The sequence below is a fragment of the Erythrolamprus reginae genome, chromosome 2 (assembly GCF_031021105.1).
Source record: "Erythrolamprus reginae isolate rEryReg1 chromosome 2, rEryReg1.hap1, whole genome shotgun sequence".
Lineage (NCBI taxonomy): Eukaryota > Metazoa > Chordata > Lepidosauria > Squamata > Dipsadidae > Erythrolamprus > Erythrolamprus reginae.
In genome coordinates, this window is record NC_091951.1 from 13,442,358 (window position 1) to 13,465,241 (window position 22,884).

General features: G+C 44.9%; 1 protein-coding gene across 2 annotated transcripts in view; it reads right to left on the bottom strand.

The window, feature by feature from the left end:
- Nucleotides 1-1,239: 1,239 nt before the first annotated feature.
- The window catches only part of LOC139158325 (class I histocompatibility antigen, F10 alpha chain-like), a 29,439-nt gene continuing 7,794 nt past the window's right edge, over nt 1,240-22,884 (bottom strand). Inside the window, exons 2-7 of one of the 2 annotated variants that reach the window (XM_070735626.1) lie at nt 18,375-18,650; nt 16,523-16,798; nt 15,311-15,595; nt 10,569-10,661; nt 7,413-7,451; nt 1,240-2,102 (exon numbers count right to left, since the gene is read on the bottom strand). In XM_070735626.1, the coding sequence (XP_070591727.1) occupies nt 2,074-2,102; nt 7,413-7,451; nt 10,569-10,661; nt 15,311-15,595; nt 16,523-16,798; nt 18,375-18,650 (998 nt within the window). In that variant the 3' untranslated portion in view covers nt 1,240-2,073. Of the gene's footprint in view, nt 2,103-2,716; nt 3,666-7,412; nt 7,452-10,568; nt 10,662-15,310; nt 15,596-16,522; nt 16,799-18,374; nt 18,651-22,884 lie in introns of those variants that run through there. The other variant, XM_070735627.1, reaches the window with a different exon arrangement.

Below are 22,884 nucleotides of genomic sequence, written 5' to 3' on the forward strand. Positions count from 1 at the left end.
CTTTCCACCCCTTGTTGCCCGAGACGAGGTCGGGGCACTTCCTTCCCATTGGCGCTCTCTTCAGATCCTCCTCCCCTCGCTCTGGGTGAGCAGCGCGGCGTGGTGGCGGTGATGGAGGAGGAGGAAGAGGAGGAGAACGAGGGCGGCTGTCGCCCTTGAGGAGGCTGCCCTGGAGCCCTGAAGTTGAACTTGGAAAAGGGCTCACGAGGCTCCTGTCCCGCGGCTGCCCTTCTGGACTCTGGGGAGATGCCACCTTCGGGAACGCGACCCTTTCAAATTTTTTCCAATATAAGACATACCCCGAAAGTAAGACATAGTGGGGCTTTTGGGGATAAAAAGAAAGTAAGACACTGTCTTACTTTCGGGGAAACACGGTAGGAAGTCAACATCTTGAAATGAACAAAGAGCCACGTGGGAATCTTTCCTGTGCTCCTATCCAGTCGTGGGTTCTAAATCCCATTGCTACAGGTTTGCATATGTGCAGAAGCATCCCGGGAGGGTAGATGGAGACTCTCGCTGCTACGGTTCCCTGAACTAGGCCTAACTGGGAGCAACCCACTGCTGCTCAAATCTCACTTCACTTTGGACTGTGGAGAAAACACAGGACAAAGGTCAATCAACACTGCAGAAAGGTCAAGCAATGCCCGTCGAAGTGTCAGAGCTGCAATCTAGGTGCAATAAATCTAGTTTTGTTCCTGGGTGAAGACAACCCAGGATGCCGAGGTCCATCTTGGCAGGTCAAGGTCATGCATGGTGACTTCAAATTGGACTGTGACTCTGACCAATTCGGATGGATCTTGGCTTTCTTCTCAGGATCAGTTGTCCCCCAGCTCAAAACAAACATGGGTTTCATTCAGATGGTGGAATAAAATAAAATGTACCAATAAAGGAGAATATTTGCATCTCAGGTTTGAAATAAAGAGTCGTAGGTGTTGTCTATACTTGCTTGTTTTCCTGAAGATATTTCATTACCTGACTAGGTAACATCATCTGTGCTAGTAAGGAGTGTGGTTCTCTGACAGGAAGCTCAGAGACTGCCGAAAACCCCCCAGTGGGAGGGAGAGGGAGTTTTCAATTTATGATCATAATTGAGACTACTGTTCATTGTCATGATGATCGTAAAAACAGGTCGTCCTAGTGTTGACCAACGCAATTTTTACAACTTGTTATATGTTCTGTCGGGCTCTCTGGTAGAATCCTCCCAAAAATTCACAGGTACAAATTTCAGACACACACACGTTTGAAAATTCAAAACAATGTTCTTTATAATGAAAATTCACTTAACCTAAGCCCTCCTTTGGTATAGCAAAGAGCACTCGTCTCCAAACAAAGTGGTAATTTATACAAGTCACTTATCAGTTCTGTGATACTTAGCTTGCAGCTGTGAGGCAATTCAAAGTCCTTCTTTCACAAAGTGAAACACACTTTGCTCTGGTTTAGTTTCAAAGCAGGGAAAAATCAGCACACAAAAAGTCAAAGTCAGTAAAGCAGTCATGAAACACAACAAACGATAATCCTCCACAATGGCCAAACCCACAGGCTGCTCTTTATAGCAGCCTCACTAATTACCACAGCCCCACCAACCACAGGTGGCCTCATTTTCTTTGATAATAATCTCTCAGTTGTTGCTGCCTATGCATCGCTCTCCGCATGCGTGGCTGTATCATTAACTCTTGTTCTGAATCCAAGGAGGAGCTAGATAATTGATCTCCTTCTGAGCTGTCTGCCACACTCTCCTCCTCCCTGTCACTCATGTCTTCTTAGTCAGAGGAGCCTTCATCATCAGATTCCACTGGGGCAAAACAGGCCTGCAGCATGTGGATGTCTCCCCCACATCCACAGTCCTTGGGGCAGGAGCTGGACCCGAGCCAACCACAACAGTTATACAAACTGAAAAATGCAAGTAAATGCTGGCATTTGACAAAAACATCGTCAAACATGGTCCTGTGACTGCAGGAAGTTGCAAACCCCCATAAATGCTACAAAGTGGTGGGGGAGGTGGACAGCCATCACCATTTTGGAAGTAAGTTTTAAGTATCCCTGAGGAGGTCAATTCTATCTTCAAACAATTACTCAAGAACTGGTCATAAGTGAACATGTACCTGTAGGGGAAAACAAAAAGATTAAGAGAAGGCTAATGTGAATGAAATCATCTTGGAGAGCTTCAACCAAGCCTAGAGGTGGAGCTCTTGCCTCACAATGAGGTGATTGTGAGTTTGATCCTAGGTAGAGGCACGTGTAGGGTCCCTGCTTGGGCAGGGGGTTGGACTAGATGACCTGCAAGGTCATTACATATTTTTGCTATCTGATGAGGCCAGAACAAGGCTGAAATAGTGCTATCCTAGTCTCTCTTAATTTTAAAAATTCAGCAAAAACATGTGATACATACAGAATATAGTTTGTCGGCTATGAATAAATTAACTGCCTTGAAATGGCCCTGGGTTGGGCCTAGAGGCAAAAAGGAATTGTGATGCTCATTCAATATACCAGGCTGATCCAACAGAAAAACACTCACTCTCTCTCTCTCTCTCTCTCTCTCTCTCTCTCTCTCTCACACACACACACACACAGACATATTTGCATAGATTTTCATGGGTACAGGTATGAAGGTCTTGGCATATTTAGGTTCTGAATATGAACCGAATATATCCAAATATATATATATTCTTGGCATTTTTGGGTTTCTTCCCATGTAAGTTTCAGAGATTTCTGGCAATGTTTCAATGAGGTCCCACTTGTCATCTTCAGGCTGGTGCTTTTCTCCTTGTGCTAGGGCGAACACAGCGAGTCCTGAGCTGCCTTCCCTCTATAAATACTGGTGGGTGGGTGTGGAGTGCTGGCTCAGCAGCTGCAAGCTGTGTTGAAACATCCAGGCGAGTCAGTGGGGTAACACCTGGGGTCATTGATGTAATTGATGTATGCTGATTAGTTGATGTTTGTGGATTGGGGGTGATATCCTGAGTAGTTGGAGCTTGCAGGCTACTTAGCTGTTTTGTAATGTGTGTCTGGGTGTAGCTGCCATAGCATGTTAGGATAGGATTACACTATATCTGGACTTCTAACATAAATGCCTTATACACTCTGATTCCATTAGCCAGGACAGGACTGCACGTAGGTCACATAGTGAGTCTGCATTTCTGGTGAAATCTGCTTAAGGAAGTGACTGGCCATAAAACGGTTCAAGCCACTCTCCTCGGATAACAAGAATGTGTCGACAGGAAAAGAACTGTGTGATCAAAGGATGCAATTTACATTGCCTGGGGTAAACAGGACGAAGGCTGTGATAAAAGCCCTTGCTTTGTGGTAAACAGGAGATAGCTGTGTTAAACAACAAAGGATCCCAGGAAATTGGCCATGAGAGACATTTGCTCAGTGGAAACTGGTTACGTGCCATATGGAGATAGGAAGGACTTGGAAGTTGTGTCATATCTTAGAGTTACGTTATTGGATGTTTGTATATCACTTGACATGTACATGTAATCATTCCCATAACAATTTTTGTTTGGCTGCGAGTCTGTGGTCTGGTCATGTGTTTATGGTGTTTGTCAGTTTGCTTTGTGTGCATGCCAGAGGGGGCTGCAACATTTGGGGGCACTGCTGTAGTGTGGCTCTGGTCCAGGGTATCCAGAGAGGCCTGGCTCATCCTCTTCAAAATCTGACGTGACCTGAGGTAGACAAGGAGCACTCACATTACCATGTATGTATTTTTGCTCAATTCTTTTTGCCTTTGGACATGTCTACCACATATGATAATCCAAGCCCAGTACAGTGATACCTCGTCTTACAAACGCCTTGTCATTCAAACTTTTCGAGATAGAAACCCAGGGTTTAAGATTTTTTTGCCTCTTCTTACAAACAATTTTCACCTTACAAACCCACTGCCGCTGCTGGGATGCCCCACCTCCAGACTTCCGTTGCCAGCGAAGCACCTGTTTTTGCACTGCTGGGATTCCCCTGAGGCTCCCCTTGCTGGGAAACCCCACCTCCGGACTTCCGTGTTTTTGTGATGCTGCAGGGGAATCCCAGCAGCCAAAAACGGGTGCTTCGCTGGCAACGGAAGTCCAGAGGTGGGGTTTCCCAGCGAGGGGAGCCTCAGTGAAATCGCAGCATCGCAAAAACACAGAGGTCTGGAGGTGGGGTTTCGAGGACTTTGGTGTTTTTGCGATGCTGCGATTTCACTGATGCTCCCTTCGCTGGGAAACCCCACCTCCGGAATTCCGTTGCCAGAGAAGTGCTCGTTTTTGCGATGCTGGGATTTCCCTGCTGGGATTCCCCTGCAGCATTACAAAAAAACAGAAGTCTTGAGGTGGGGTTTCCCATGGAAGGGAGCCTCAGGGGAATCCCAGCAGCGCAAAAACAGGCGCTGCAAAAGGGGTGAATTTTGGGCTTGAACGCATTAATCGCGTTTCCATTGATTCCTATGGGAAACATTGTTTCGTCTTACAAACTTTTCACCTTAAGAACCTTGTCCCGGAACCAATTAAGTTTGTAAGACAAGGTATCACTGTATCTGATTACCTTTCCAACATTTAGCGGGCCTGTTACATCTTATAAGGTTACCAAAAAGAGCTCTTCAGCCCTTTCTGAACCAGCATGGGAATTCTGGGAGTGGAAGTCTACAAATCATAAAGGGGCCACAGTTCCCTATCCCTGGTCTAAAATGACAGACGTGGAGCCAAATAGTCACTGCAGAGCAGTTGGTTGGAAGAGGTTCAATCTATAGGTAGCTTGGTCTAGTAGTGAAGGCACCAGGCGAGTTGAATGAAAGCTTTCTGAGGCCTGTCACTCTCTTTCAGCCCAATCCACCTCACAGGGTTGTTGTTGTGGAGAAAATAGGATGAGGAATGTTTGTTGGAGATGTTACTTATAAAGGTGCAATAAAAATCTAATAAACATGTCTAATTTGATCTTTTTTCTCCTTAATTTTTTTACTTTTTGGATTTAATTGCAGCTCTGTTTCTATTTGTTTTAATTCTTGTTCTAATTTCTCCTGTTTAATCTTATTTTTTGTTTATGTTTCATTGCCATATATGATGTTGTTAAACCTCTGATGTAAGCTTTTGTCGTGTCCCAAAGTGTTTGTGGTGAAATTTTGTCTGTTTTATTTATTTCAAAAAATATTTGTAATTCTTTCTCTAGCATTTCAGTGTACTGCTTTTTCTTTATTATTTTTCTGTCCATAATTCATTTTATTTGTTTTTTGTTATTTCCCTTTCTCCAAGTTAATGATATTGGGTTGTGGTCTGCCCAAGTGTTTGCTTCTACAGTAGTACCCCTAGATACGAGCATAATTGGTTCCAGAAGGGAGCTTGTATCTTGAGCAAACTCGTATCTGGAACAAATTGCTTTAGACTTTGTTTTCCCCTCCGAGATAACCAAAAACAAGGATTCTAGCGCCACCTAGTGGACGCTCGGCTCGTATCCCGAATTTGAGCTCGGAACTTGAACAGAAATGTCTCTTCCTTCCTAGCTCGTATCTGGAAATGCTCGCATGTAGAGCAGCTCGTATCTTGAGGTACCACTGTATTTCAATTTTTACAATTTCATTGTTTATCTGCGGTGTTGCCCAAACCATGTCTATACGCGACCAACTCTGGGGTGGATTTGAATAATATGTACAGTAATACCTCGTCTTACGAACTTAATTGGTTCCAGGACGAGGTTCGTAAGATGAAAAGTTCATAAGATGAAACAATGTTTCCCATAGGAATCAATGGAAAAGCCAATAATGCGTGCAAGCCGATTAGGAAAATCCAAAACATTAAGGCCTCCCATTTTTTCCCACCCTGTCCTGCACCTTTCTCCCCTCTTGATCTCCATGGGTCCCTCCTGTTTTTTCCCACCCTATCCTGCACCTTTCTCCTCTCTTGATCTCCATGGGACCCTCCCGTTTTTTCCCACCCTGTCCTGCACCTTTCTCCCCTCTTGATCTTCATGGGTTCCTCCCGAAAGGTGCAGGACAGGGTGGGGAAAAATGGGAAGAACCCATGGAGATCAAGAGGGGAGAAAGGTGCAGGACAGGGGGGGGGGAAACGGGAGGAGCCCATGGAGATCAAGAGGGGAGAAAGGTGCAGGACAGGGTGGGAAAAACCGGGAGGAACCCATGGAGATCAAGAGGGGAGAAAGGTGCAGGACAGGGTGGGAAAAACCAGGAGGAACCCATGGAGATCAAGAGGGGAGAAAGGTGCAGGACAGGGTGGGAAAAACCGGGAGGAACCCATGGAGATCAAGAGGGGAGAAAGGTGCAGGACAGGGTGGGAAAAACCGGGAGGAACCCATGGAGATCAAGAGGGGAGAAAGGTGCAGGACAGGGTGGGAAAAACCGGGAGGAACCCATGGAGATCAAGAGGGGAGAAAGGTGCAGGACAGGGTGGGAAAAACCGGGAGGAACCCATGGAGATCAAGAGGGGAGAAAGGTGCAGGACAGGGTGGGAAAAACCGGGAGGAACCCATGGAGATCAAGAGGGGAGAAAGGTGCAGGACAGGGTGGGAAAAAACGGGAGGAACCCATGGAGATCAAGAGGGGAGAAAGGTGCAGGACAGGATGGGAAAAAATGGGAGGGACTCAAGTCTGGAGGTGGGGCATCCCAGCGGCCGGTTCGTAAGGTGAAAAAAGTTCGTAAGAAGAGGCAAAAAAATTCTGAACCCTGGGTTTGTATCTCGAAAAGTTCGTATGATGAGGGGTTCGTATAATGAGGTACCACTGTATATTGTTTCTATTTTTCATGTTTTTCTCTCCAAGAGTCCTTCAAATTTAGCTCCTTAACTATATCCCAAAAGGTTTTAGGGAGGTTTTTCTTTTTTTTATATTTCTGTTTCCTTTATAATCTAATTTCTTATCTGCTACCACATTGAAATCGCCTAGTAGAATTATGTTTTCTAAATCTAATTCAATGATTTTTTTTCATGTAGTTTTTTATAAAATTCTAATTGATTTTCATTCGGTGCATATATTACTATTAATGTTAGCAATTTCTGATTCTTTTCTAATTCTATTATTAAAATTCTGCCTTCCTTATCCTTGTATATTTCTTTTGCATTCATTGTTTCTTTCACATATATTGCCACCACCACCTTTTTTTTCCCCTGCTAAAGATGTATAGAGAATTCCTAGTTTCTTATTTACTAATAGGTCTACATTTCGTTTGCATATATGTAATTCTTGCAAAGCAATCACGTCCATTTTTAATTTTTTTTTAATTTTGTGAATATCAATCTTCTTTTATTAGGATTATTAAGTCCATTTACATTAATAGATGTCCCTCTGAGAAAATTTTGAATCTGGACTGTCCCCCTACTCCACCTGACCATCATTCTCACTGACATCTTTGCTAGGGTTTGCTCTCAACTCACAGCCTGACTTGATTCTCAGATGCAAAACATTAAAAATATTTGGTAATAATTCTACTCACGAGGGTCATTCCTTGGTTCATCATCTCCTTTCTTGAATCCTAGGTTGTATAAAGAGAGACAACCACAAGAAGAAAGCTTGTTAGTGGAGAAAATCACAACAGAAGCCAATCAATGACAGGAAGGCATAAACTTTAATGAGCTCATTTTGAACGGAATGGGACAACTTATTACAGCCAACTCGCTATGGTCATCTTGCCAGAGTCAATTCACCTTGGCCAACTCACATACGGGATAACTTGCCACAGCCAACTGGCGACAGGACAATTCAACAATTGAATTTCATTACTTAAAATCATTTTAAAAGCATTTTAGTTTTTGCCATTCACCTTTCATTTTGTCCCTCCCTCGAAATCCTTTCTTTAATGATTCTATTCCTCAATTTTTTCCATTTTACTCGTCCCACAGGAAGTTGGCCATGGTGAGTTGTTCCACGGTAAGTTGGCCATGGCGAGTTTGCCGCAAATTGTCCTGAACCCCATTTCAAAAGATGCTTATTGTTAGAATATTCGTGACTGAAATAGCCAGTGGTAACAAGGTCAGCCAATGAATAAGGCATAGCAACTAAGTCAGCCAATGGGAGTGAAGTATATTTGAGTCTGTGCAGAGAATTGAAACTGAAAACTTAAACAAGGCTGGGCATGACTGCAGGTCCACTCTGCTCTCTGCATTCTCTGAACTCTGAACTAAGTTGGTGATGACCTATAAAGCCCTTCATGGCATCGGACCAGGATATCTGCGAGACCGCCTTCTGCCGCACGAATCCCAGTGACCGGTTAGGTCCCACAGAGTTGGCCTTCTTCGGGTGCCGTCGATTAAACAATGTCGTCTGGTGGGACCCAGGAGAAGAGCCTTCTCTGTGGTGGCTCCGACCCTCTGGAACCAGCTCCCCCCAGAGATCAGGCTTGCCCCCACCCTCTTTGCCTTTTGTAAATTTCTTAAAACCCACCTCTGCCATCAGGCATGGGGGAATTGAAACATCTCCCCCTTGCCCATGTAGTTTTTGTATATGATTCGATTGTGTGTTGTTTTTTATATATTGGGGTTTCTTTTTTGGACTTTTTAATCTAAAACTGTAATCTAGATTTTTAAATATTAGATTTGTTACTATGTACTGTTCTTCACCATTGTTGTGAGCCGCCCCGAGTCTGCGGAGAGGGGCGGCATATAAATCCAATAAATCTAATCTAATCTAATCTAAAAGCTGCTTGTGTTTTACTTTTAACTGTTGCTACATTATTATTATTATTATTATTATTATTATTATTATTATTTATTAGATTTGTATGCCGCCCCTCTCCGAAGACTCAGGGCGGCTAACAACAATATAAAAAGACAAACATTGGAAAACTCTGCTAATAGTATTGTAAATATATATGTGATATTACTATGTTTATAAATAAGTTAATCAATCCAGCTGAATCAGTCATTTGTGTGTGCTTCTGGAATTGATTTTGATGCAACAAACTCTAATACATATAACAAAAGCTGGTGCCTGAAAAGAGGCTCCCAAGGCCTGGGGGAAAATATAGGGGTTAATACTCTCCAAGGGAAGAAAGGTTTGGGAATAACCGAAACCTTGGTGACGGGGGTATTGTCGTAGTTCCAAAAAGAGGAACAGCTGTAGAGAATAGCACACTTCTTGGAACGACTGAAAGACATCACTGAAAGCATGTCAATCTCACTCAATGCATGGAAACAGGCCAACCAAATATCATCCAAGCACTTATTGCTTAGGATGAAGACTCCCAGGATATTTGCTTTGATACAAATGGAACCCTTGATTGATCAGTGATCAATGGATCATTCCCCTGGGTGGAAGTTAAATGGGGAAAACAGCAGCAGAAGCAACAACTGGGAGTGGAAGAATGTTTTCACCGAAACCCTTCTCTTTGACCAAAGCCTTTGAAAGAGGAAGATCTGTGGTGCCCCTTCCCAACTCAGAAGGAGACTGGGCTGTCTGAACCTCTGACTCAACTGAATTAAGGCTGGAGTTCCAGCAAGGGGCTGAGATCTCAGATGCTCCACAAGAGGGTAGGAAAAACAGGCAAGGGAGGGAGGAGGAGAAAAAGAAAAAAAGGAAAAAAAAGAAGAGGAGGTGGAGGAGAATGAAGAGAAAGAGAAGAAGAGGAGGAAGAGGGAGGAGGAAAGGACAAGGAGGAAGGAAGAAGAAGAGGAGGAGGAGGGAGGAGGAGAAAGAGAAGAAGAGGAGGTAGAGGTAGGAGGAGAAAAGGACAACAAGGAGTAAGGAGGAGAAAAAGGAGGAAGAAGGAAGAATGAGGAGAAACAGAAGAAGAGGAGGAGGGAGGAGGCGGAGGAAGGAGGAAGGAAGGAGGTGGAGGAAGAAGGAGAAATGGAGGAGGAGGAAGGAGAAGAGGAGGAGGCAGTTTGGTCCAGTGGTTAAGACACCAGGCAAAAAGCAGACGACCAAACATGAGTTGTTTACCTTGGCCATAAAAGCCAGCTATTTATTTTATTTTATTTATTTATTTTGTCCAATACACAATACATATTGAAGAGAATAGTCATGAAGTATTATATATAAAGAGAAGATATAAAAATAGAGGAGAAGATATATGAAGGAAGAAAAGATATATGATATATGAGATAAGGAGAGACAATTGGACAGGGGACGAAAGGCAGGCTAGTGCACTTATGTACGCCCCTTACTGAACACTTAGGAACCTGGAGAGGTCAATCGTGGATAGTCTAAGGGAGAAATGTTGGGGGTCAGGGGTTGACACTACTGAGTCCGGTAATGAGTTCCACGCTTCGACAACTCGATTGCTGAAGTCATATTTTTTACAGTCAAGCTTGGAGCGATTAATATTAAGTTTGAATCTGTTGCGTGCTCTTGTGTTGTTGCGGTTGAAGCTGAAGTAGTCATTGACAGGCAGGACGTTGCAGCATATGATTTTGTGTCAGCCCAACCCACCTCACAGGGTTGTTGAGGTGTGGGTGTGAAAATAGGAGGAAGTTGTGTTGGATATGCTTACTGCCTTGAGTTATTTTTGAAAATAATAAAGGTAGGTAATAAATACATGAATAAACAAACACGCAAGCAGCAAGTAAGCAAACAAGTTAGCTAGCTCCCTCAAGGGAGACACATGGGAGGAATCGCCCCATCTTCTTTCAACCACCCAGAAAAGGATACTTACTGCGAAATACCAAGATCCCAACAACTGCACATGCTACGATAATGCCAGCCACAACACCACCGATGATATACCAGTTGAACCTGGATTGTGGACCTGGATTGAGAAAAAGAGGAAATCACTCAATGGGAACCACCAAATATCTGCTTATTTGGCAAAAAGATCCCCAACAGTGAGAAAAATAAAGAGATCTACCAAGTTAAGAAATGTCAGATGTCTTTACATCATAGGAGATGCTCAATTTTTTATTCCACACATTCCACATCTACACCAGCAGTCACTTACCTCGGGGACCACTAAATTATTTATTTTTATTTATTTATTTATTATTTAGATTTGTATGCCGCCCCTCTCCGCGGACTCGGGGTGGCCCACAACAAAATACAACAAATCGTAACAAACCCAAATAAATTTAAATATTTAAAAAAGTTTAAAAAGAACCCCATTTACTAACAAACACACACACAAACATACCATGCATAAATTGTACATGCCCGGGGGAAATGTTTCAGTTCCCCCATGCCTGACGGCAAAGGTGGGTTTTAAGGAGTTTACGGAAGGCAGGGAGAGTAGGGGCAGTTCTAATCTCTGGGGGGAGTTGGTTCCAGAGAGTCGGGGCCGCCACAGAGAAGGCTCTTCCCCTGGGGCCCGCCAACCAACATTGTTTAGTTGACGGGACCCGGAGAAGGCCCACTCTGTGGGACCGAATCGGTCGCTGGGATTCGTGTGGCAGAAGCCGGTCTCGGAGATATTCTGGTCCGATGCCATGAAGGGCTTTAAAGGTCATAACCAACACTTTGAATTGTGACCGGAAATTGATCGGCAGCCAATGCAGACTGCGGAGTGATGGCGAAACATGGGCATACCTAGGTAAATTAGTAATTTTAAATCCCGCGGATCACTAATATGAATTTTTTTAAAAAGATAAATAGCCTTAAAGACGCTGAGCAACACCACAGCGACTGGAGAAGTGGCAAGTGAGACCAGCCATCCCTGGGGGCGGTGCCTGAGAGACCTCTCTGTGTGTGCGTGGGAGGGGTCTGCTGGTGCCTTAGAAAAGCCTTAAAGACGCTGAGCAACACTACAGCGACTGGAGAGGTGGCAAGTGTGGAAAACTAGAGATGCCTCCTGAGAGTAACAGCGGACATTGGGGAGTGACCGGAGGGATTGATAGGGAGTCAGGAGTGATACAAAGACAGAGAAGTCCCAGGAGACAATAGCCAATCACATGGACATGAACTGGGGGTGCTGGTTGGTGGCAGCAACCAGCATTGCAGTGGTCATTTTTACCCAGAAACCTGGACATTTGGGGACCTGGACTCTCATTCAAGGTCTCATACTAGACTTTTCTGGAACTTAATTGATTCAGAGCCTAGCGCCATCTGCCTGCTGCTATTAAGAACTGTTGATTGATTACTTTTTCCTATGTTTCCTATTACTATAGTTATTTCTTATTGTTTATTGTTTTTGTTTTTTAATAGTTTTTAACTGTTTTTAGCTAATTTATTGGGGGGTCTTTTTAACTGATGGATGTGTATGATTATTGGAATGCCTATATGCATTGGGTGGATGATTACGGGATGAATGGGGGTGGGTGGGATGGATATGGAAGGTGGGACTACGGTGTGGGTGAGATAAATGAAAATAGTATGAATGATATATTTGGCCAACCTGACGCTGGAGAGGAAGGAGGGGGGGGAGCACCGATCTCTGGGGTGGCAGAGGGTCGGAATATCCAGGTGTTGCTGGGGAGAGGCAGATATGGTGGGAGCCACGGAATTCGCCGTTCCAGGGAACAAGGGATTGCTGCTTAATAACAATCCCTTGTTCTGCCTCCGTGAGCTCAACCCTGGGCACTGGTGATGAGTGTAATTTTGGCCCTGGGCTCAGGTTGCTGCTACTCAATGCCAGGTCAGTGGTAAATAAAGCTCTCCTCATCTGGGATTTGATCCTGGATGAGGAGGCCGACCTGGCATGTGTAACTGAAACCTGGCTGGGCCTGGAGGGAGGAATTCCTCTCTCTGAAATTTGTCCAGCCGGGTTTCAGATATTGCATCAACCTCGACCCCAGGGAAAGGTGGGAGGAGTGGTTATTATAGCCAGGGAGAACCTTTGCCTACGTAGACTCGTTGCTCCAGAGATTGCGGGTTGCGAGTCCCTCTTGGTGAAGTTGGACTTAGGGGTTCAGGTGGGCTTATTTCTCACGTACCTGCCTCCCAGCTATGTGTCACAAGCCCTGCCTGTGCTACTCGAGGAGGTAGCCGGGTTGGCGGTGGAGTTCCCCAGACTTATTGTCTTGGGGGACTTTAACCTGCCATCACTCTGCGAAACCTCTGGACTGGCACAGGAGTTCATGGCCACCATGACAGCCATGGACCTGACTCAAGTAATACAGGGTCCGACTCACGAGAGGGGACAGGCACCCGACATGGTATTCCTCTCTGAGCAATTGAGTAATGGTCTGAGACTAAGGGGCTTAGAAGCATTGCCTTTGTCATGGTCAGACCATTTTCTACTACAGCTTGACTTCCTGGCTCCAATCCTTCCCCGCAGGGAGGCGGAACCAATTATGTTGTTCCTCCCCAGACGCCTGATGAACCCAGAGGGCTTTCAGAAGGCACTTGGGGTTATTCCAGATACACTCATCCACAGTTCAGTGGAGTCCCTTGCTGAGGCCTGGAACAAGGCTGCAGCGGGGGCTCTTAACTGGATTGCGCCATTGCGACCTCTCCGTGGTACTAGACCCCGTAGAGCTCCATGGTTCAACGAGGAGCTCCGGGAGTTGAAACGCCAGAAGAGACATCTAGAGAAGCGATGGAGGAAGAGTAAGTTTGAATCCGACCGAACACTTGTAAGAGCTTTTATTAAGACTGTTATTAAGTTAGTTGGAGGAGAGATCAAAAGTGGCGCTCAAGGCGGCAAGATGCGTGTATCATGCCGCCTTGATTGCATCAGCGGAATCCCGCCCGGCCACTCTGTTTAGGGTGACCCACTCCCTTCTTAACCAGGGGGGAGTTGGGGAGCCCTTACAGAGTAGTGCCGAGGATTTTAATACGTTTTTCGCTGATAAAATCGCTCAGATCCGGGCGGACCTCGACTCCAATTGGAAAACAGAGTCGACTGACAATGAGTCAGTTGACGTGACTGGAGCCCATACTTGTCCACCTGTCTGGGAAGAGTTTGATCTGGTGACACCTGATGAAGTGGCCATTGGAGCTGTGAGTTCCGCCACCTGTTTGCTGGATCCGTGGCCCTCCTGGCTGGTTTCGGCAGGCAGGGAGATGACACAGAGCTGGGTCCAGGAGATTGTCAACGCTACTTTGGGGAGGGGGTCCTTTCTGGAACCCTACAAGGAGGCACTTGTGCGCCCCCTCCTCAAGAAGCCTTCCCTGGACCCAGCCATTGTCAACAACTATCGCCCAGTCTCCAACCTTCCCTTTATGGGGAAGGTTGTTAAGAAGGTGGTGGCGCTCCAGCTCCAGCGGTCCTTGGAAGAAGCCATCAACAGTCAGGATTCAGGCCCGGCTACAGCACGGAAACTGCTTTGGTCGCGCTGAAGGATGATCTCTGGCGGGCCCGGGACAGGGGTTTATCCTCTGTCCTGGTGCTTCTTGACCTCTCGGTGGCTTTCAATACCATTGACCATGGTGTCCTTCTGCGCCAGCTGGAGGGGTTGGGAGTGGGAGCCACTGTTCTTCAGTGGTTCTACTCCTACTTCTCAGGTCGGTCGCAGTCAGTGTTAGTGGGGGGTCAGAGGTTGACCTCTAGGTTGCTCCCTTGTGGGGTACCTCAGGGGTCAGTCCTCTCCCCCCTGCTATTTAATATCTACATGAAACCGCTGGGTGAGATCATCCAAGGGCATGGGGTGAGGTATCATCAGTATGCAGATGATACCCAGCTGTACATCTCCACCCCTTGTCCAGTCAGCGAAGCAGTGGAAGTGATGTGCTGGTGCCTGGATGCTGTTGGGGTCTGGATGGGTGTCAACAGACTCAAACTCAATCCTGATAAGACGGAGTGGCTGTGGGTTTTGCCTCACAAGGACAATTCTATCTGTCCATCCATCACCCTGGGGGGGGGAGTCATTGACCCCCTCAGAGAGGGTCCGCAATTTGGGCGTCCTCCTCGATCCATAGCTCACATTAGAGAAACATATTTCAGCTGTGGCGAGGGGGACATTTGCCCAGGTTTGCCTGGTGCACCAGTTGTGGCCCTATCTGGACCGGGAGTCACTGCTCACAGTCACTCATGCCCTCATCACCTCGAGGCTCGACTACTGCAATGCTCTCTACATGGAGCTACCTTTGAAAAGTGTTCAGAAACTTCAGATCGTGCAGAATGCAGCTACGAGAGCAAGAATTTATAACTTTTTGAACCTATAGTTTTGAAATTTTATAAGTTAGAGTTTAATAGTTTAAAAAGGTTTACAGTAGAATAAATTTAGATATGCTATTTACTATATTATATATTTTTGAATAAGTATTTTACAGACAAAGTAATTAATTAACATATAGAGTCAAATTTAATAAATATCTAATATAAATGTATGCTGTTTTTCTATTGATCTGACTATAGTTCGGTTTTTATTTTTTGTAGTAGTTAGACTTCTAAAATAAGCGGAGCAATGGCAGCTCCTTGAGTGTTCAATGTTGTGTGTCTTTGTTTGTCCTTTTAAAAAAATTCAATAAAAATATATATATATTTTTTAAAAAGGCCACCCTTTCCCACCCTGCAGCCTTTCTCACCCTTCAGGGCCAGTTCCAGAGGCACTGGCAGACTGTCGTGTTCCACGTGGCACCGATAGCGGCCCCTCTCTTTGGGGTCGATGCGGATGCTGAGCCAGTAGTGGTAGGTCCCATCCGAATTGGGGGCCACAGATGTAGCATGGTGGGTATCCACCTCCCAGACCTCCCCGTCCCTCATCCAGAAGGCATCAATCTCCCTGGGGTAGAAGCCATAAGGTTCGCAGACGTGAGTTTCCATCCCATCCTCGGGCTCTGTCTTGATGCTCATCTTCACCATTGGAGGCTCTGGGGAGAAAAAAAGGGGGTTATGATCAAAACTGAGCCTCCCCAGAAATCATCATGATCTGTGCATCCTGAGTCATGGTGGCACAGTGATTAGAGTGGAGTACTGCAGGCTACTTCTGCTGCCTGCTGGCTGCCTGCAATGTGGCAGTTCAAATCTATTTAAATGTTTCGACCATGTCCCCCCTTTTCCTTCTGTCCTCCAGACTATACAGATTGAGTTCATTAAGTCTTTCCTGATATGTTTTATGCTTAAGACCTTCCACCATTCTTGTAGCCCGTCTTTGGACCCGTTCAATTTGTCAATATCTTTTTGTAGGTTCGGTCTCCAGAACTGAACACAGTATTCCAAATGTGATCTCATCAGTACTCTATATAGCGGGATCATAATCTCCCTCTTCCTGCTTGTTATACCTCTAGCTATGCAGCCAAGCATCCTACTTGCTTTTCGTACTGCCCGACCACACTGCTCACCCATTTTGAGACTCTCAGAAATCACGACCCCTAAATCCTTTTCTTCTGAAGTTTTTGCTAACACAGAACTGCGAATACAATACTCAGATGGAGGCTTCCTTTTCCCCAAGTGCATTATTTTACATTTGGAAACATTCAACTGCAGTTTCCATTGCTTTGACCATTTATCTAGTAAAGCTAAATCATTTACCATATTACAGACATCTCCAGGAATATCAACCCTATTGCACACTTTAGAGTCATCGGCAAATAGGCAAACCTTCCCTACCAAACCTTCCCCTATGTCACTCACAAACATATTAAAAAGAATAGGACCCAGAACAGACCCTTGTGGCACACCGCTTGTAACCTGTCTCTGCTCAGAATACTCGCCATTAACAATAACTCTCTGATGTCTACGCTTCAGCCAGCAGATGCAGCTCCCTCACGCTTTTTTCCCTCACCATTTCTCTGTACCTTTCCTCAAGGATGAGGTCGATCCATAGTGGTTGTTCTTCTCCAGCCAGTCCGGGCAAGTGCTCTCCAGGAAGGCCCGGAAGCGCTGCATGATGGCGATTTCACTCTGCCATTCCCACTTGACCCCCAGGGCTTCCTTGTCGGCTGCGAACCAGTTGGAGGTCCCTATGTTGGACTTGAGGAAATGCCTCCCATCATAGCCATACTGCCAGTGTCCACTCCTGGTCCCGTCTTCCCATATTTCACAAGTGACGATCATCTGGACGATGTGATACCCTGAAAGAAGCATCCCCAGAGTTAAGGAGGAAAAGCTCCCTCTTGGGAGCTTCAAACACAACAACACAAGAGCACACAACAGATTTAAACCTAATATTAACCGCTCCAAACTTGACTGTAAAAAATATGACTTCAGTAACCGAGTTGTCGAAGCGTGGAACTCATTACCGGACTCCATAGCGTCATCCCCGAACCCCCAACAATTTACCCTTAGACTATCTATGGTTGACCTATCCAGATTCCTAAGAGGTCAGTAAGGGGCGAGTACAAGTGCACTACAGTGCCTTCTGTCCCCTGTCCTATTGCTCTCCTATATCTCCTATACCTTTCTTCTATTCCTATATCTTCTATTCTTCCATTGATATGTTCTATTACTATATCTTCTTTTCTATTCTTTCTTAGTGTTGTGGTTGGCTGTGGCCCAACTCCTGCCTCAAGGACTGTGGATGTGGGGGAGACATCCACATGCTGCAGGCCTGTTTTGCCCCTGGTGGAGTCTGATGATGAAGGCTCCTCTGACCAAGAAGACATGAATGAAGGGGAGGAGGAGAGTGTGGCAGACAGCTCAGAAGGAGATCAATTATCTAGCTCCTCCTTGGATTCGGAACAAGAGTTAATGATACAGCCACGCATGCGGAGAGCGATGCATAGGCAACAACAACTGAGAGATTATTATCAAAGAAAATGAGGCCACCTGTGGTTGGGTGGGGCTTTGGTAATTAGTGAGGCTGCTATAAATAGCACCCTGTGGGTTTGGCCGTTGTGGAGGATTATCTGATCGTTGTGTTTCATGCCTGCTTTGCTGACTTTGATCTTTGTGTGCTGATTTTTCCCCGCTTTGCAAGTAAACCAGAGCAAAGTGTGTTTCACTTTGTGAAAGAAGTAGGACTGTGAATTGCCTCACAACTGCAAGCTAAGTATCACAGAACTGATAAGGGACTTGTACAAATTACCAGTTTGTTTGGAGACCAGTGCTCTTTGCTATACAAAAAGAGTGCTTCGTTTATTTGCATTTTTCGGTATAAAGAACATTGTTTTGAATTTTCAAACGTGTGTGTGTCTGAAATTGTATATGTGCATTTTTGGGAGGATTCTACCAGAGAGCTCGACAGAACATTTAGATATATTTTACTATGAGTATATCCTCTATAACCTTCATTATGTATTTTACTATGTGTATACCCACTAAAATCCTCATTGTGTATTGGACAAAATCAATCAATCAATCAATCAATCAATAGATCGGGGAAAGCCACTCCCTGCAGGGGCTCCAGATTCTGTGACTGCTAAAACAAGAAAGCAAGATAGACAGGGATTACAGGAAGAGATTTTGGAGACCAGCTGAGGTCAAGACAGAATCTGGGATCTGTACAAAGGGAATTATTTCTTACAACGCAAAGGGGAGAGAGGAGGCAAGGGGCAGCAAGGAGAGAGGGAGGGAGGGAGGACATTGGCAACCATCTTATTGAGACAATTAATGAGGAAGGCAGGAAGGTCCGTAAGAAAAATGGAGCCTTTCCTTCCATTGCCTTCCTTTTGCAGGATAGCATCCACTTCCCGCTCACTGCTCACTCACCTCCACTTTGGTTATAGAATTTCTGGAGCATGTGCACGTCCTTCTGAAACTCCCTCTGGTCATATTGCAAAATCGAGGTGTACCTCTGGAAGAATCTAGGATCTTCCTTCTTCAGTGTATTTATCCAGTCTACCCGAGGATGCATCTTCTCGGTGTGGCTGTCGTAGCGAATCATGAGCTGATCGTCCCCGTAAGCCTCGGCGGAGAAGAATGGCAGCCCCGGACAATCCTCAGTTGCAGACGAGTAGCTGACGCGCATGACGTGGGGGGAGGAGCCTAGGGAGAAACGAGTACAGGGTGGAGTTGGGTGGGGGCTTGGAAACGGGTTGCAGACTGAGACTCTAGAGCAGTGTTTCCCAACCTTGGCAACTTGAAGAGATCTGGACTTCAACTCCCAGAATTCCCCAGCCAGCGAATGCTGGTTGGGGAATTCTGGGAGTTGAAGTCTAGATCTGGGGCTACCTTTGAAAAGTGTTCGGAAACTTCAGATCGTGCAGAATGCAGCAGCGAGAGCTATCATGGGCTTTCCCAAATATGCCCATGTTACACCAACACTCCGCAGTCTGCATTGGTTGCTGATCAGTTTCCGGTCACAATTCAAAGTGTTGGTTATGACCTATAAAGCCCTTCATGGCACCGGACCAGATTACCTCAGGGACCGCCTTCTGCTGCACGAATCCCAGCGGCCAATTAGGTCCCACAGAGTGGATCTTCTCCGGGTCCCATCAACTAAACAATGTTGCTTGGCGGGGCCCAGGGGAAAAGCCTTCTCTGTGGCGGCCCCGGCCCTCTGGAACCAACTCCCCCCAGAGATTAGAATTGCCCCCACCCTCCTTGCCTTTCGGAAGATGCTTAAAACCCACCTCTGCCGCCAGGCATGTGGGAATTGAGATACTCTTTCCCCTTAGGCCTTTACAATTTTATGCATGGTATGTCTGTATGTATGATTGGTTTTTTATAATAATGGTTTTTTAACTGTTTTTAGTATTGGATTACTGTTATATTGTTATATGCTGTTTTATTACTGCTGTTAGCCGCCCCGAGTCTGCGGAGAGGGGTGGCATACAAATCCAATAAATACAAATACAAATACAAATCTCTTCACGTTGCCAAGGTTGGGAAACACTGCTCTAGAGGAATTGCAGCATGAGAGGCGACAAGGGACTGTAACTAGTTGCTTGTATGAGAGGGGCGGCATACAAGTCTAATAAATTATTATTATTATTATTATTATTGTTGTTGTTGTTGTTGTTATTATTATTATTATTGTTATTATTATTGTTATTGTTATTATTATTATTATATTGTTTCCTGATTGCTTATTTGTACCCTATGACAACCATTGTTGTACTTCATTATTATTGTATTATTATTATTATTATTATTATTGTTGTTGTTGTTGTTGTTGTTGTTATTATTATTATTATTATTATTATTATTATTATTATATTGTTTCCTGATTGCTTATTTGTACCCTATGACAACCATTGTTGTACTTCATTATTATTGTATTATTATTATTATTATTATCATTATTATTCGTGCCGCCTTCTGCCGCACGAATCCCAGTAACCAGTTAGGTCCCACAGAGTCGGCCTTCTTCGGGTCGAACAATGTCGTCTGGCGGGACCCAGGGGAAGAGCCTTCTCTGTGGTGGCTCCAACCCTCTGGAACCAGCTCTCCCCTGAGATTAGGATTGCCCCCACCCTCCTTGCCTTTCGTAAACTCCTTAAAACCCACCTCTGCCGCCAGGCATGGGGGAACTAAAACATCTCCCCCTTGCCCATGTTGTTTGCTGTCTGATTGATTGTGTGCTTGTTTTTTATATATTGGGATTGTTTTATGAATTTCTTAACTTAAAATTGTAATTGGATTGGTGGGCATTGGATTTGTCACTATGTATTTTTTTTTTACTATTGTTGTGAGCCGCCCCGAGTCTGCGGAGAGGGGCAGCATATACATCCAATAAATCTAATCTAATCTAATCTATTATTATTATTATATTGTTTCCTGATTGCTTATTTGTACCCTATGACAACCATTTTTGTACTTCATGATTCTTGACAAATGTATCTTTTCTTTTATGTACACTGAGAGCACATGCAACAAATTCCTTGTGTGTCTACTTGGCCAATAAAAAAAATCCTGTTCTGTTCTATTCTATTCCATTCCATTCCAATTCCAATTCCAATTCCAATTCCAATTCCATTCTATTCTCCTAAATGGTGGTGGGCTAATCTTATTATGTCGTAAAATGTCCTGTCCTGTCCTTCTTAATCCCATCGCCCTATAGCTGAAGACCTTTCATTTATGAATAGATTGGCCCAGCTTAAATAGGAACAAATATCCATTTCTAAAGACTTCTTGCATCTGTTGGAGCCTGTTTTACTATGCAGGAAATTCCAATTTTTCCTTTGAGGAAATACAATATCCTGCCTCTTTTAATATCCCCCAAAATATTTCATTCTCTAGGAGGGTGGGTGGATGCTGACTTTCTACAAGATTGATCCCCCTCTTCTCTGTGACAGTCCCTCAGATGTCACAAAACATCTATCATGTTAGCCCTAGATACCCAGTTCCCACAACCATTCATCATAAGAGTTCAATGTTGTACAATAAAGCAACTTTGTGTGGAAAAGCAAATTTATTTATTTATTGGATTTGTATGCCGCCCCTCTCTGTAGACTCGGGGCGGCTAACAACAAGGATAAAAACAACATGTAACAATCCAATCCAATACTAAAATAACTAAAAAAACCCTTATTATAAAAACCAAACATACATACAGACATACCATGCGTAAATTGTAAAGGCCTAGGGGGAAAGAATATCTCAGTTCCCCCATGCCTGACGGCAGAGGTGGGTTTTAAGAAGCTTACGAAAGGCGAGGAGGGTGGGAGCAATTCTAATCTCTGGGGGGAATTGGTTCCAAAGGGCCGGGGCCGCCACAGAGAAGCCTCTTCCCCTGGGTCCCGCCAAACAACATTGTTTAGTTGATGGGACCCGGAGAAGGCCCACTCTGTGGGACCTAATTGGCCGCTGGGATTGGTGCAGCAGAAGGCGGTCCCTGAGATAATCTGATCCAGTGCCATGAAGGGCTTTATAGGTCATAACCAACACTTTGAATTGTGACCCAAAACTGATCGGTAACCAATGCAGACTGCGGAGTTTTGATGTAACATGGGCATATTTGGGGAAACCCATGACTGCTCTCGCAGCTGCATTCTGCACGATCTGAAGTTTCCGAACACTTTTCAAAGGTAGCCCCATGTAGAGAGCATTGCAGTAGTCGAGCCTCGAGGTGATGAGAGCATGAGTGACTGTGAGCAGTGACTCCCGGTCCAAATAGGGCTGCAACTGCTGCACCAGGCGAACCTGGGCAAACGCCCCCCTCGCCACAGCTGAAAGATGTTTCTCTAATGTGAGCTGTGGATCGAGGAGGACGCCCAAGTTGTGGACCCTCTCTGAGGGGGTCAATGACTCCCCCCCCAGGGTGATGGACGGACAGATAGAATTGTCCTTGGGAGGCAAAACTCACAGCCACTCCCTCTTATCAGGGTTGAGTTTGAGTCTGTTGACACCCATCCAGGCCCCAACAGCCTCCAGGCACCGGCACATCACTTCCACTGCTTCGCTGACTGGACAAGGGATGGAGATGTAGAGCTGGGTATCATCTGCATACTGATGATACCTCACCCCATGCCCCTGGATGATCTCACCCAGTGGTTTCATGTAGATATTAAATACAGTCTTTGTGTCTTTGTTCTGTACCATGTTAAGAAAAACCCTCAGTGTCCCTTTTGGGAGAAAGAAAGAGTTGAGCCTTGAAAAAAATGGGGTGGGAGGACTTTCTGTGGAGTTTCAGCCCATTTTGTGTTTTCAATACACAATTAACTGTGACACCAAAACTACTGAGATCTTCTTTCCTTCCACAAGGTGGCAGCACCAGAATGAATGCTGAGTCATCCGGTGTGAAACGGACCAATTTTAAAGATCACCCCCACCTTACCATCTCAGATTTCAATGGAATTTGGTAAATAGTTTCTTTATGATATAAACTATGCTTTTTCACCAGCCGATCAAAGCAATCAGTGAAGAACTTTTGGAAATTTAAGATTTTGAATGAACATTTACATTTTTATTTATAGAGATTTAATATGTCACAAAATCATTGGATCCCATTTCCAAATGACAAGTCCAACAATCAAAGCTATTACTGACAGGCTATAATTTCGCTTACAAATATTTGTTGCTAAAGGAGACATTTGTTAAGTGAGTTTAAACCCATTTTATGACCTTTCTTGCCACCGTCATTAAGTGAATCACTGCAATTGTTAAGTGAATACTGCAGTTTTTAAACAAAACTGCCTTGACTTGATGGGATCGCATGATCCCAGGACACTGCAACCATGGTTATGTTAAGAGTCAAAGGAGTTGCCAAGCCTTTGAATATTGATCAAGCAACCATGGGGATGCTGCAATGGTTTTTAAGTGTGAAAAAATGGCCATA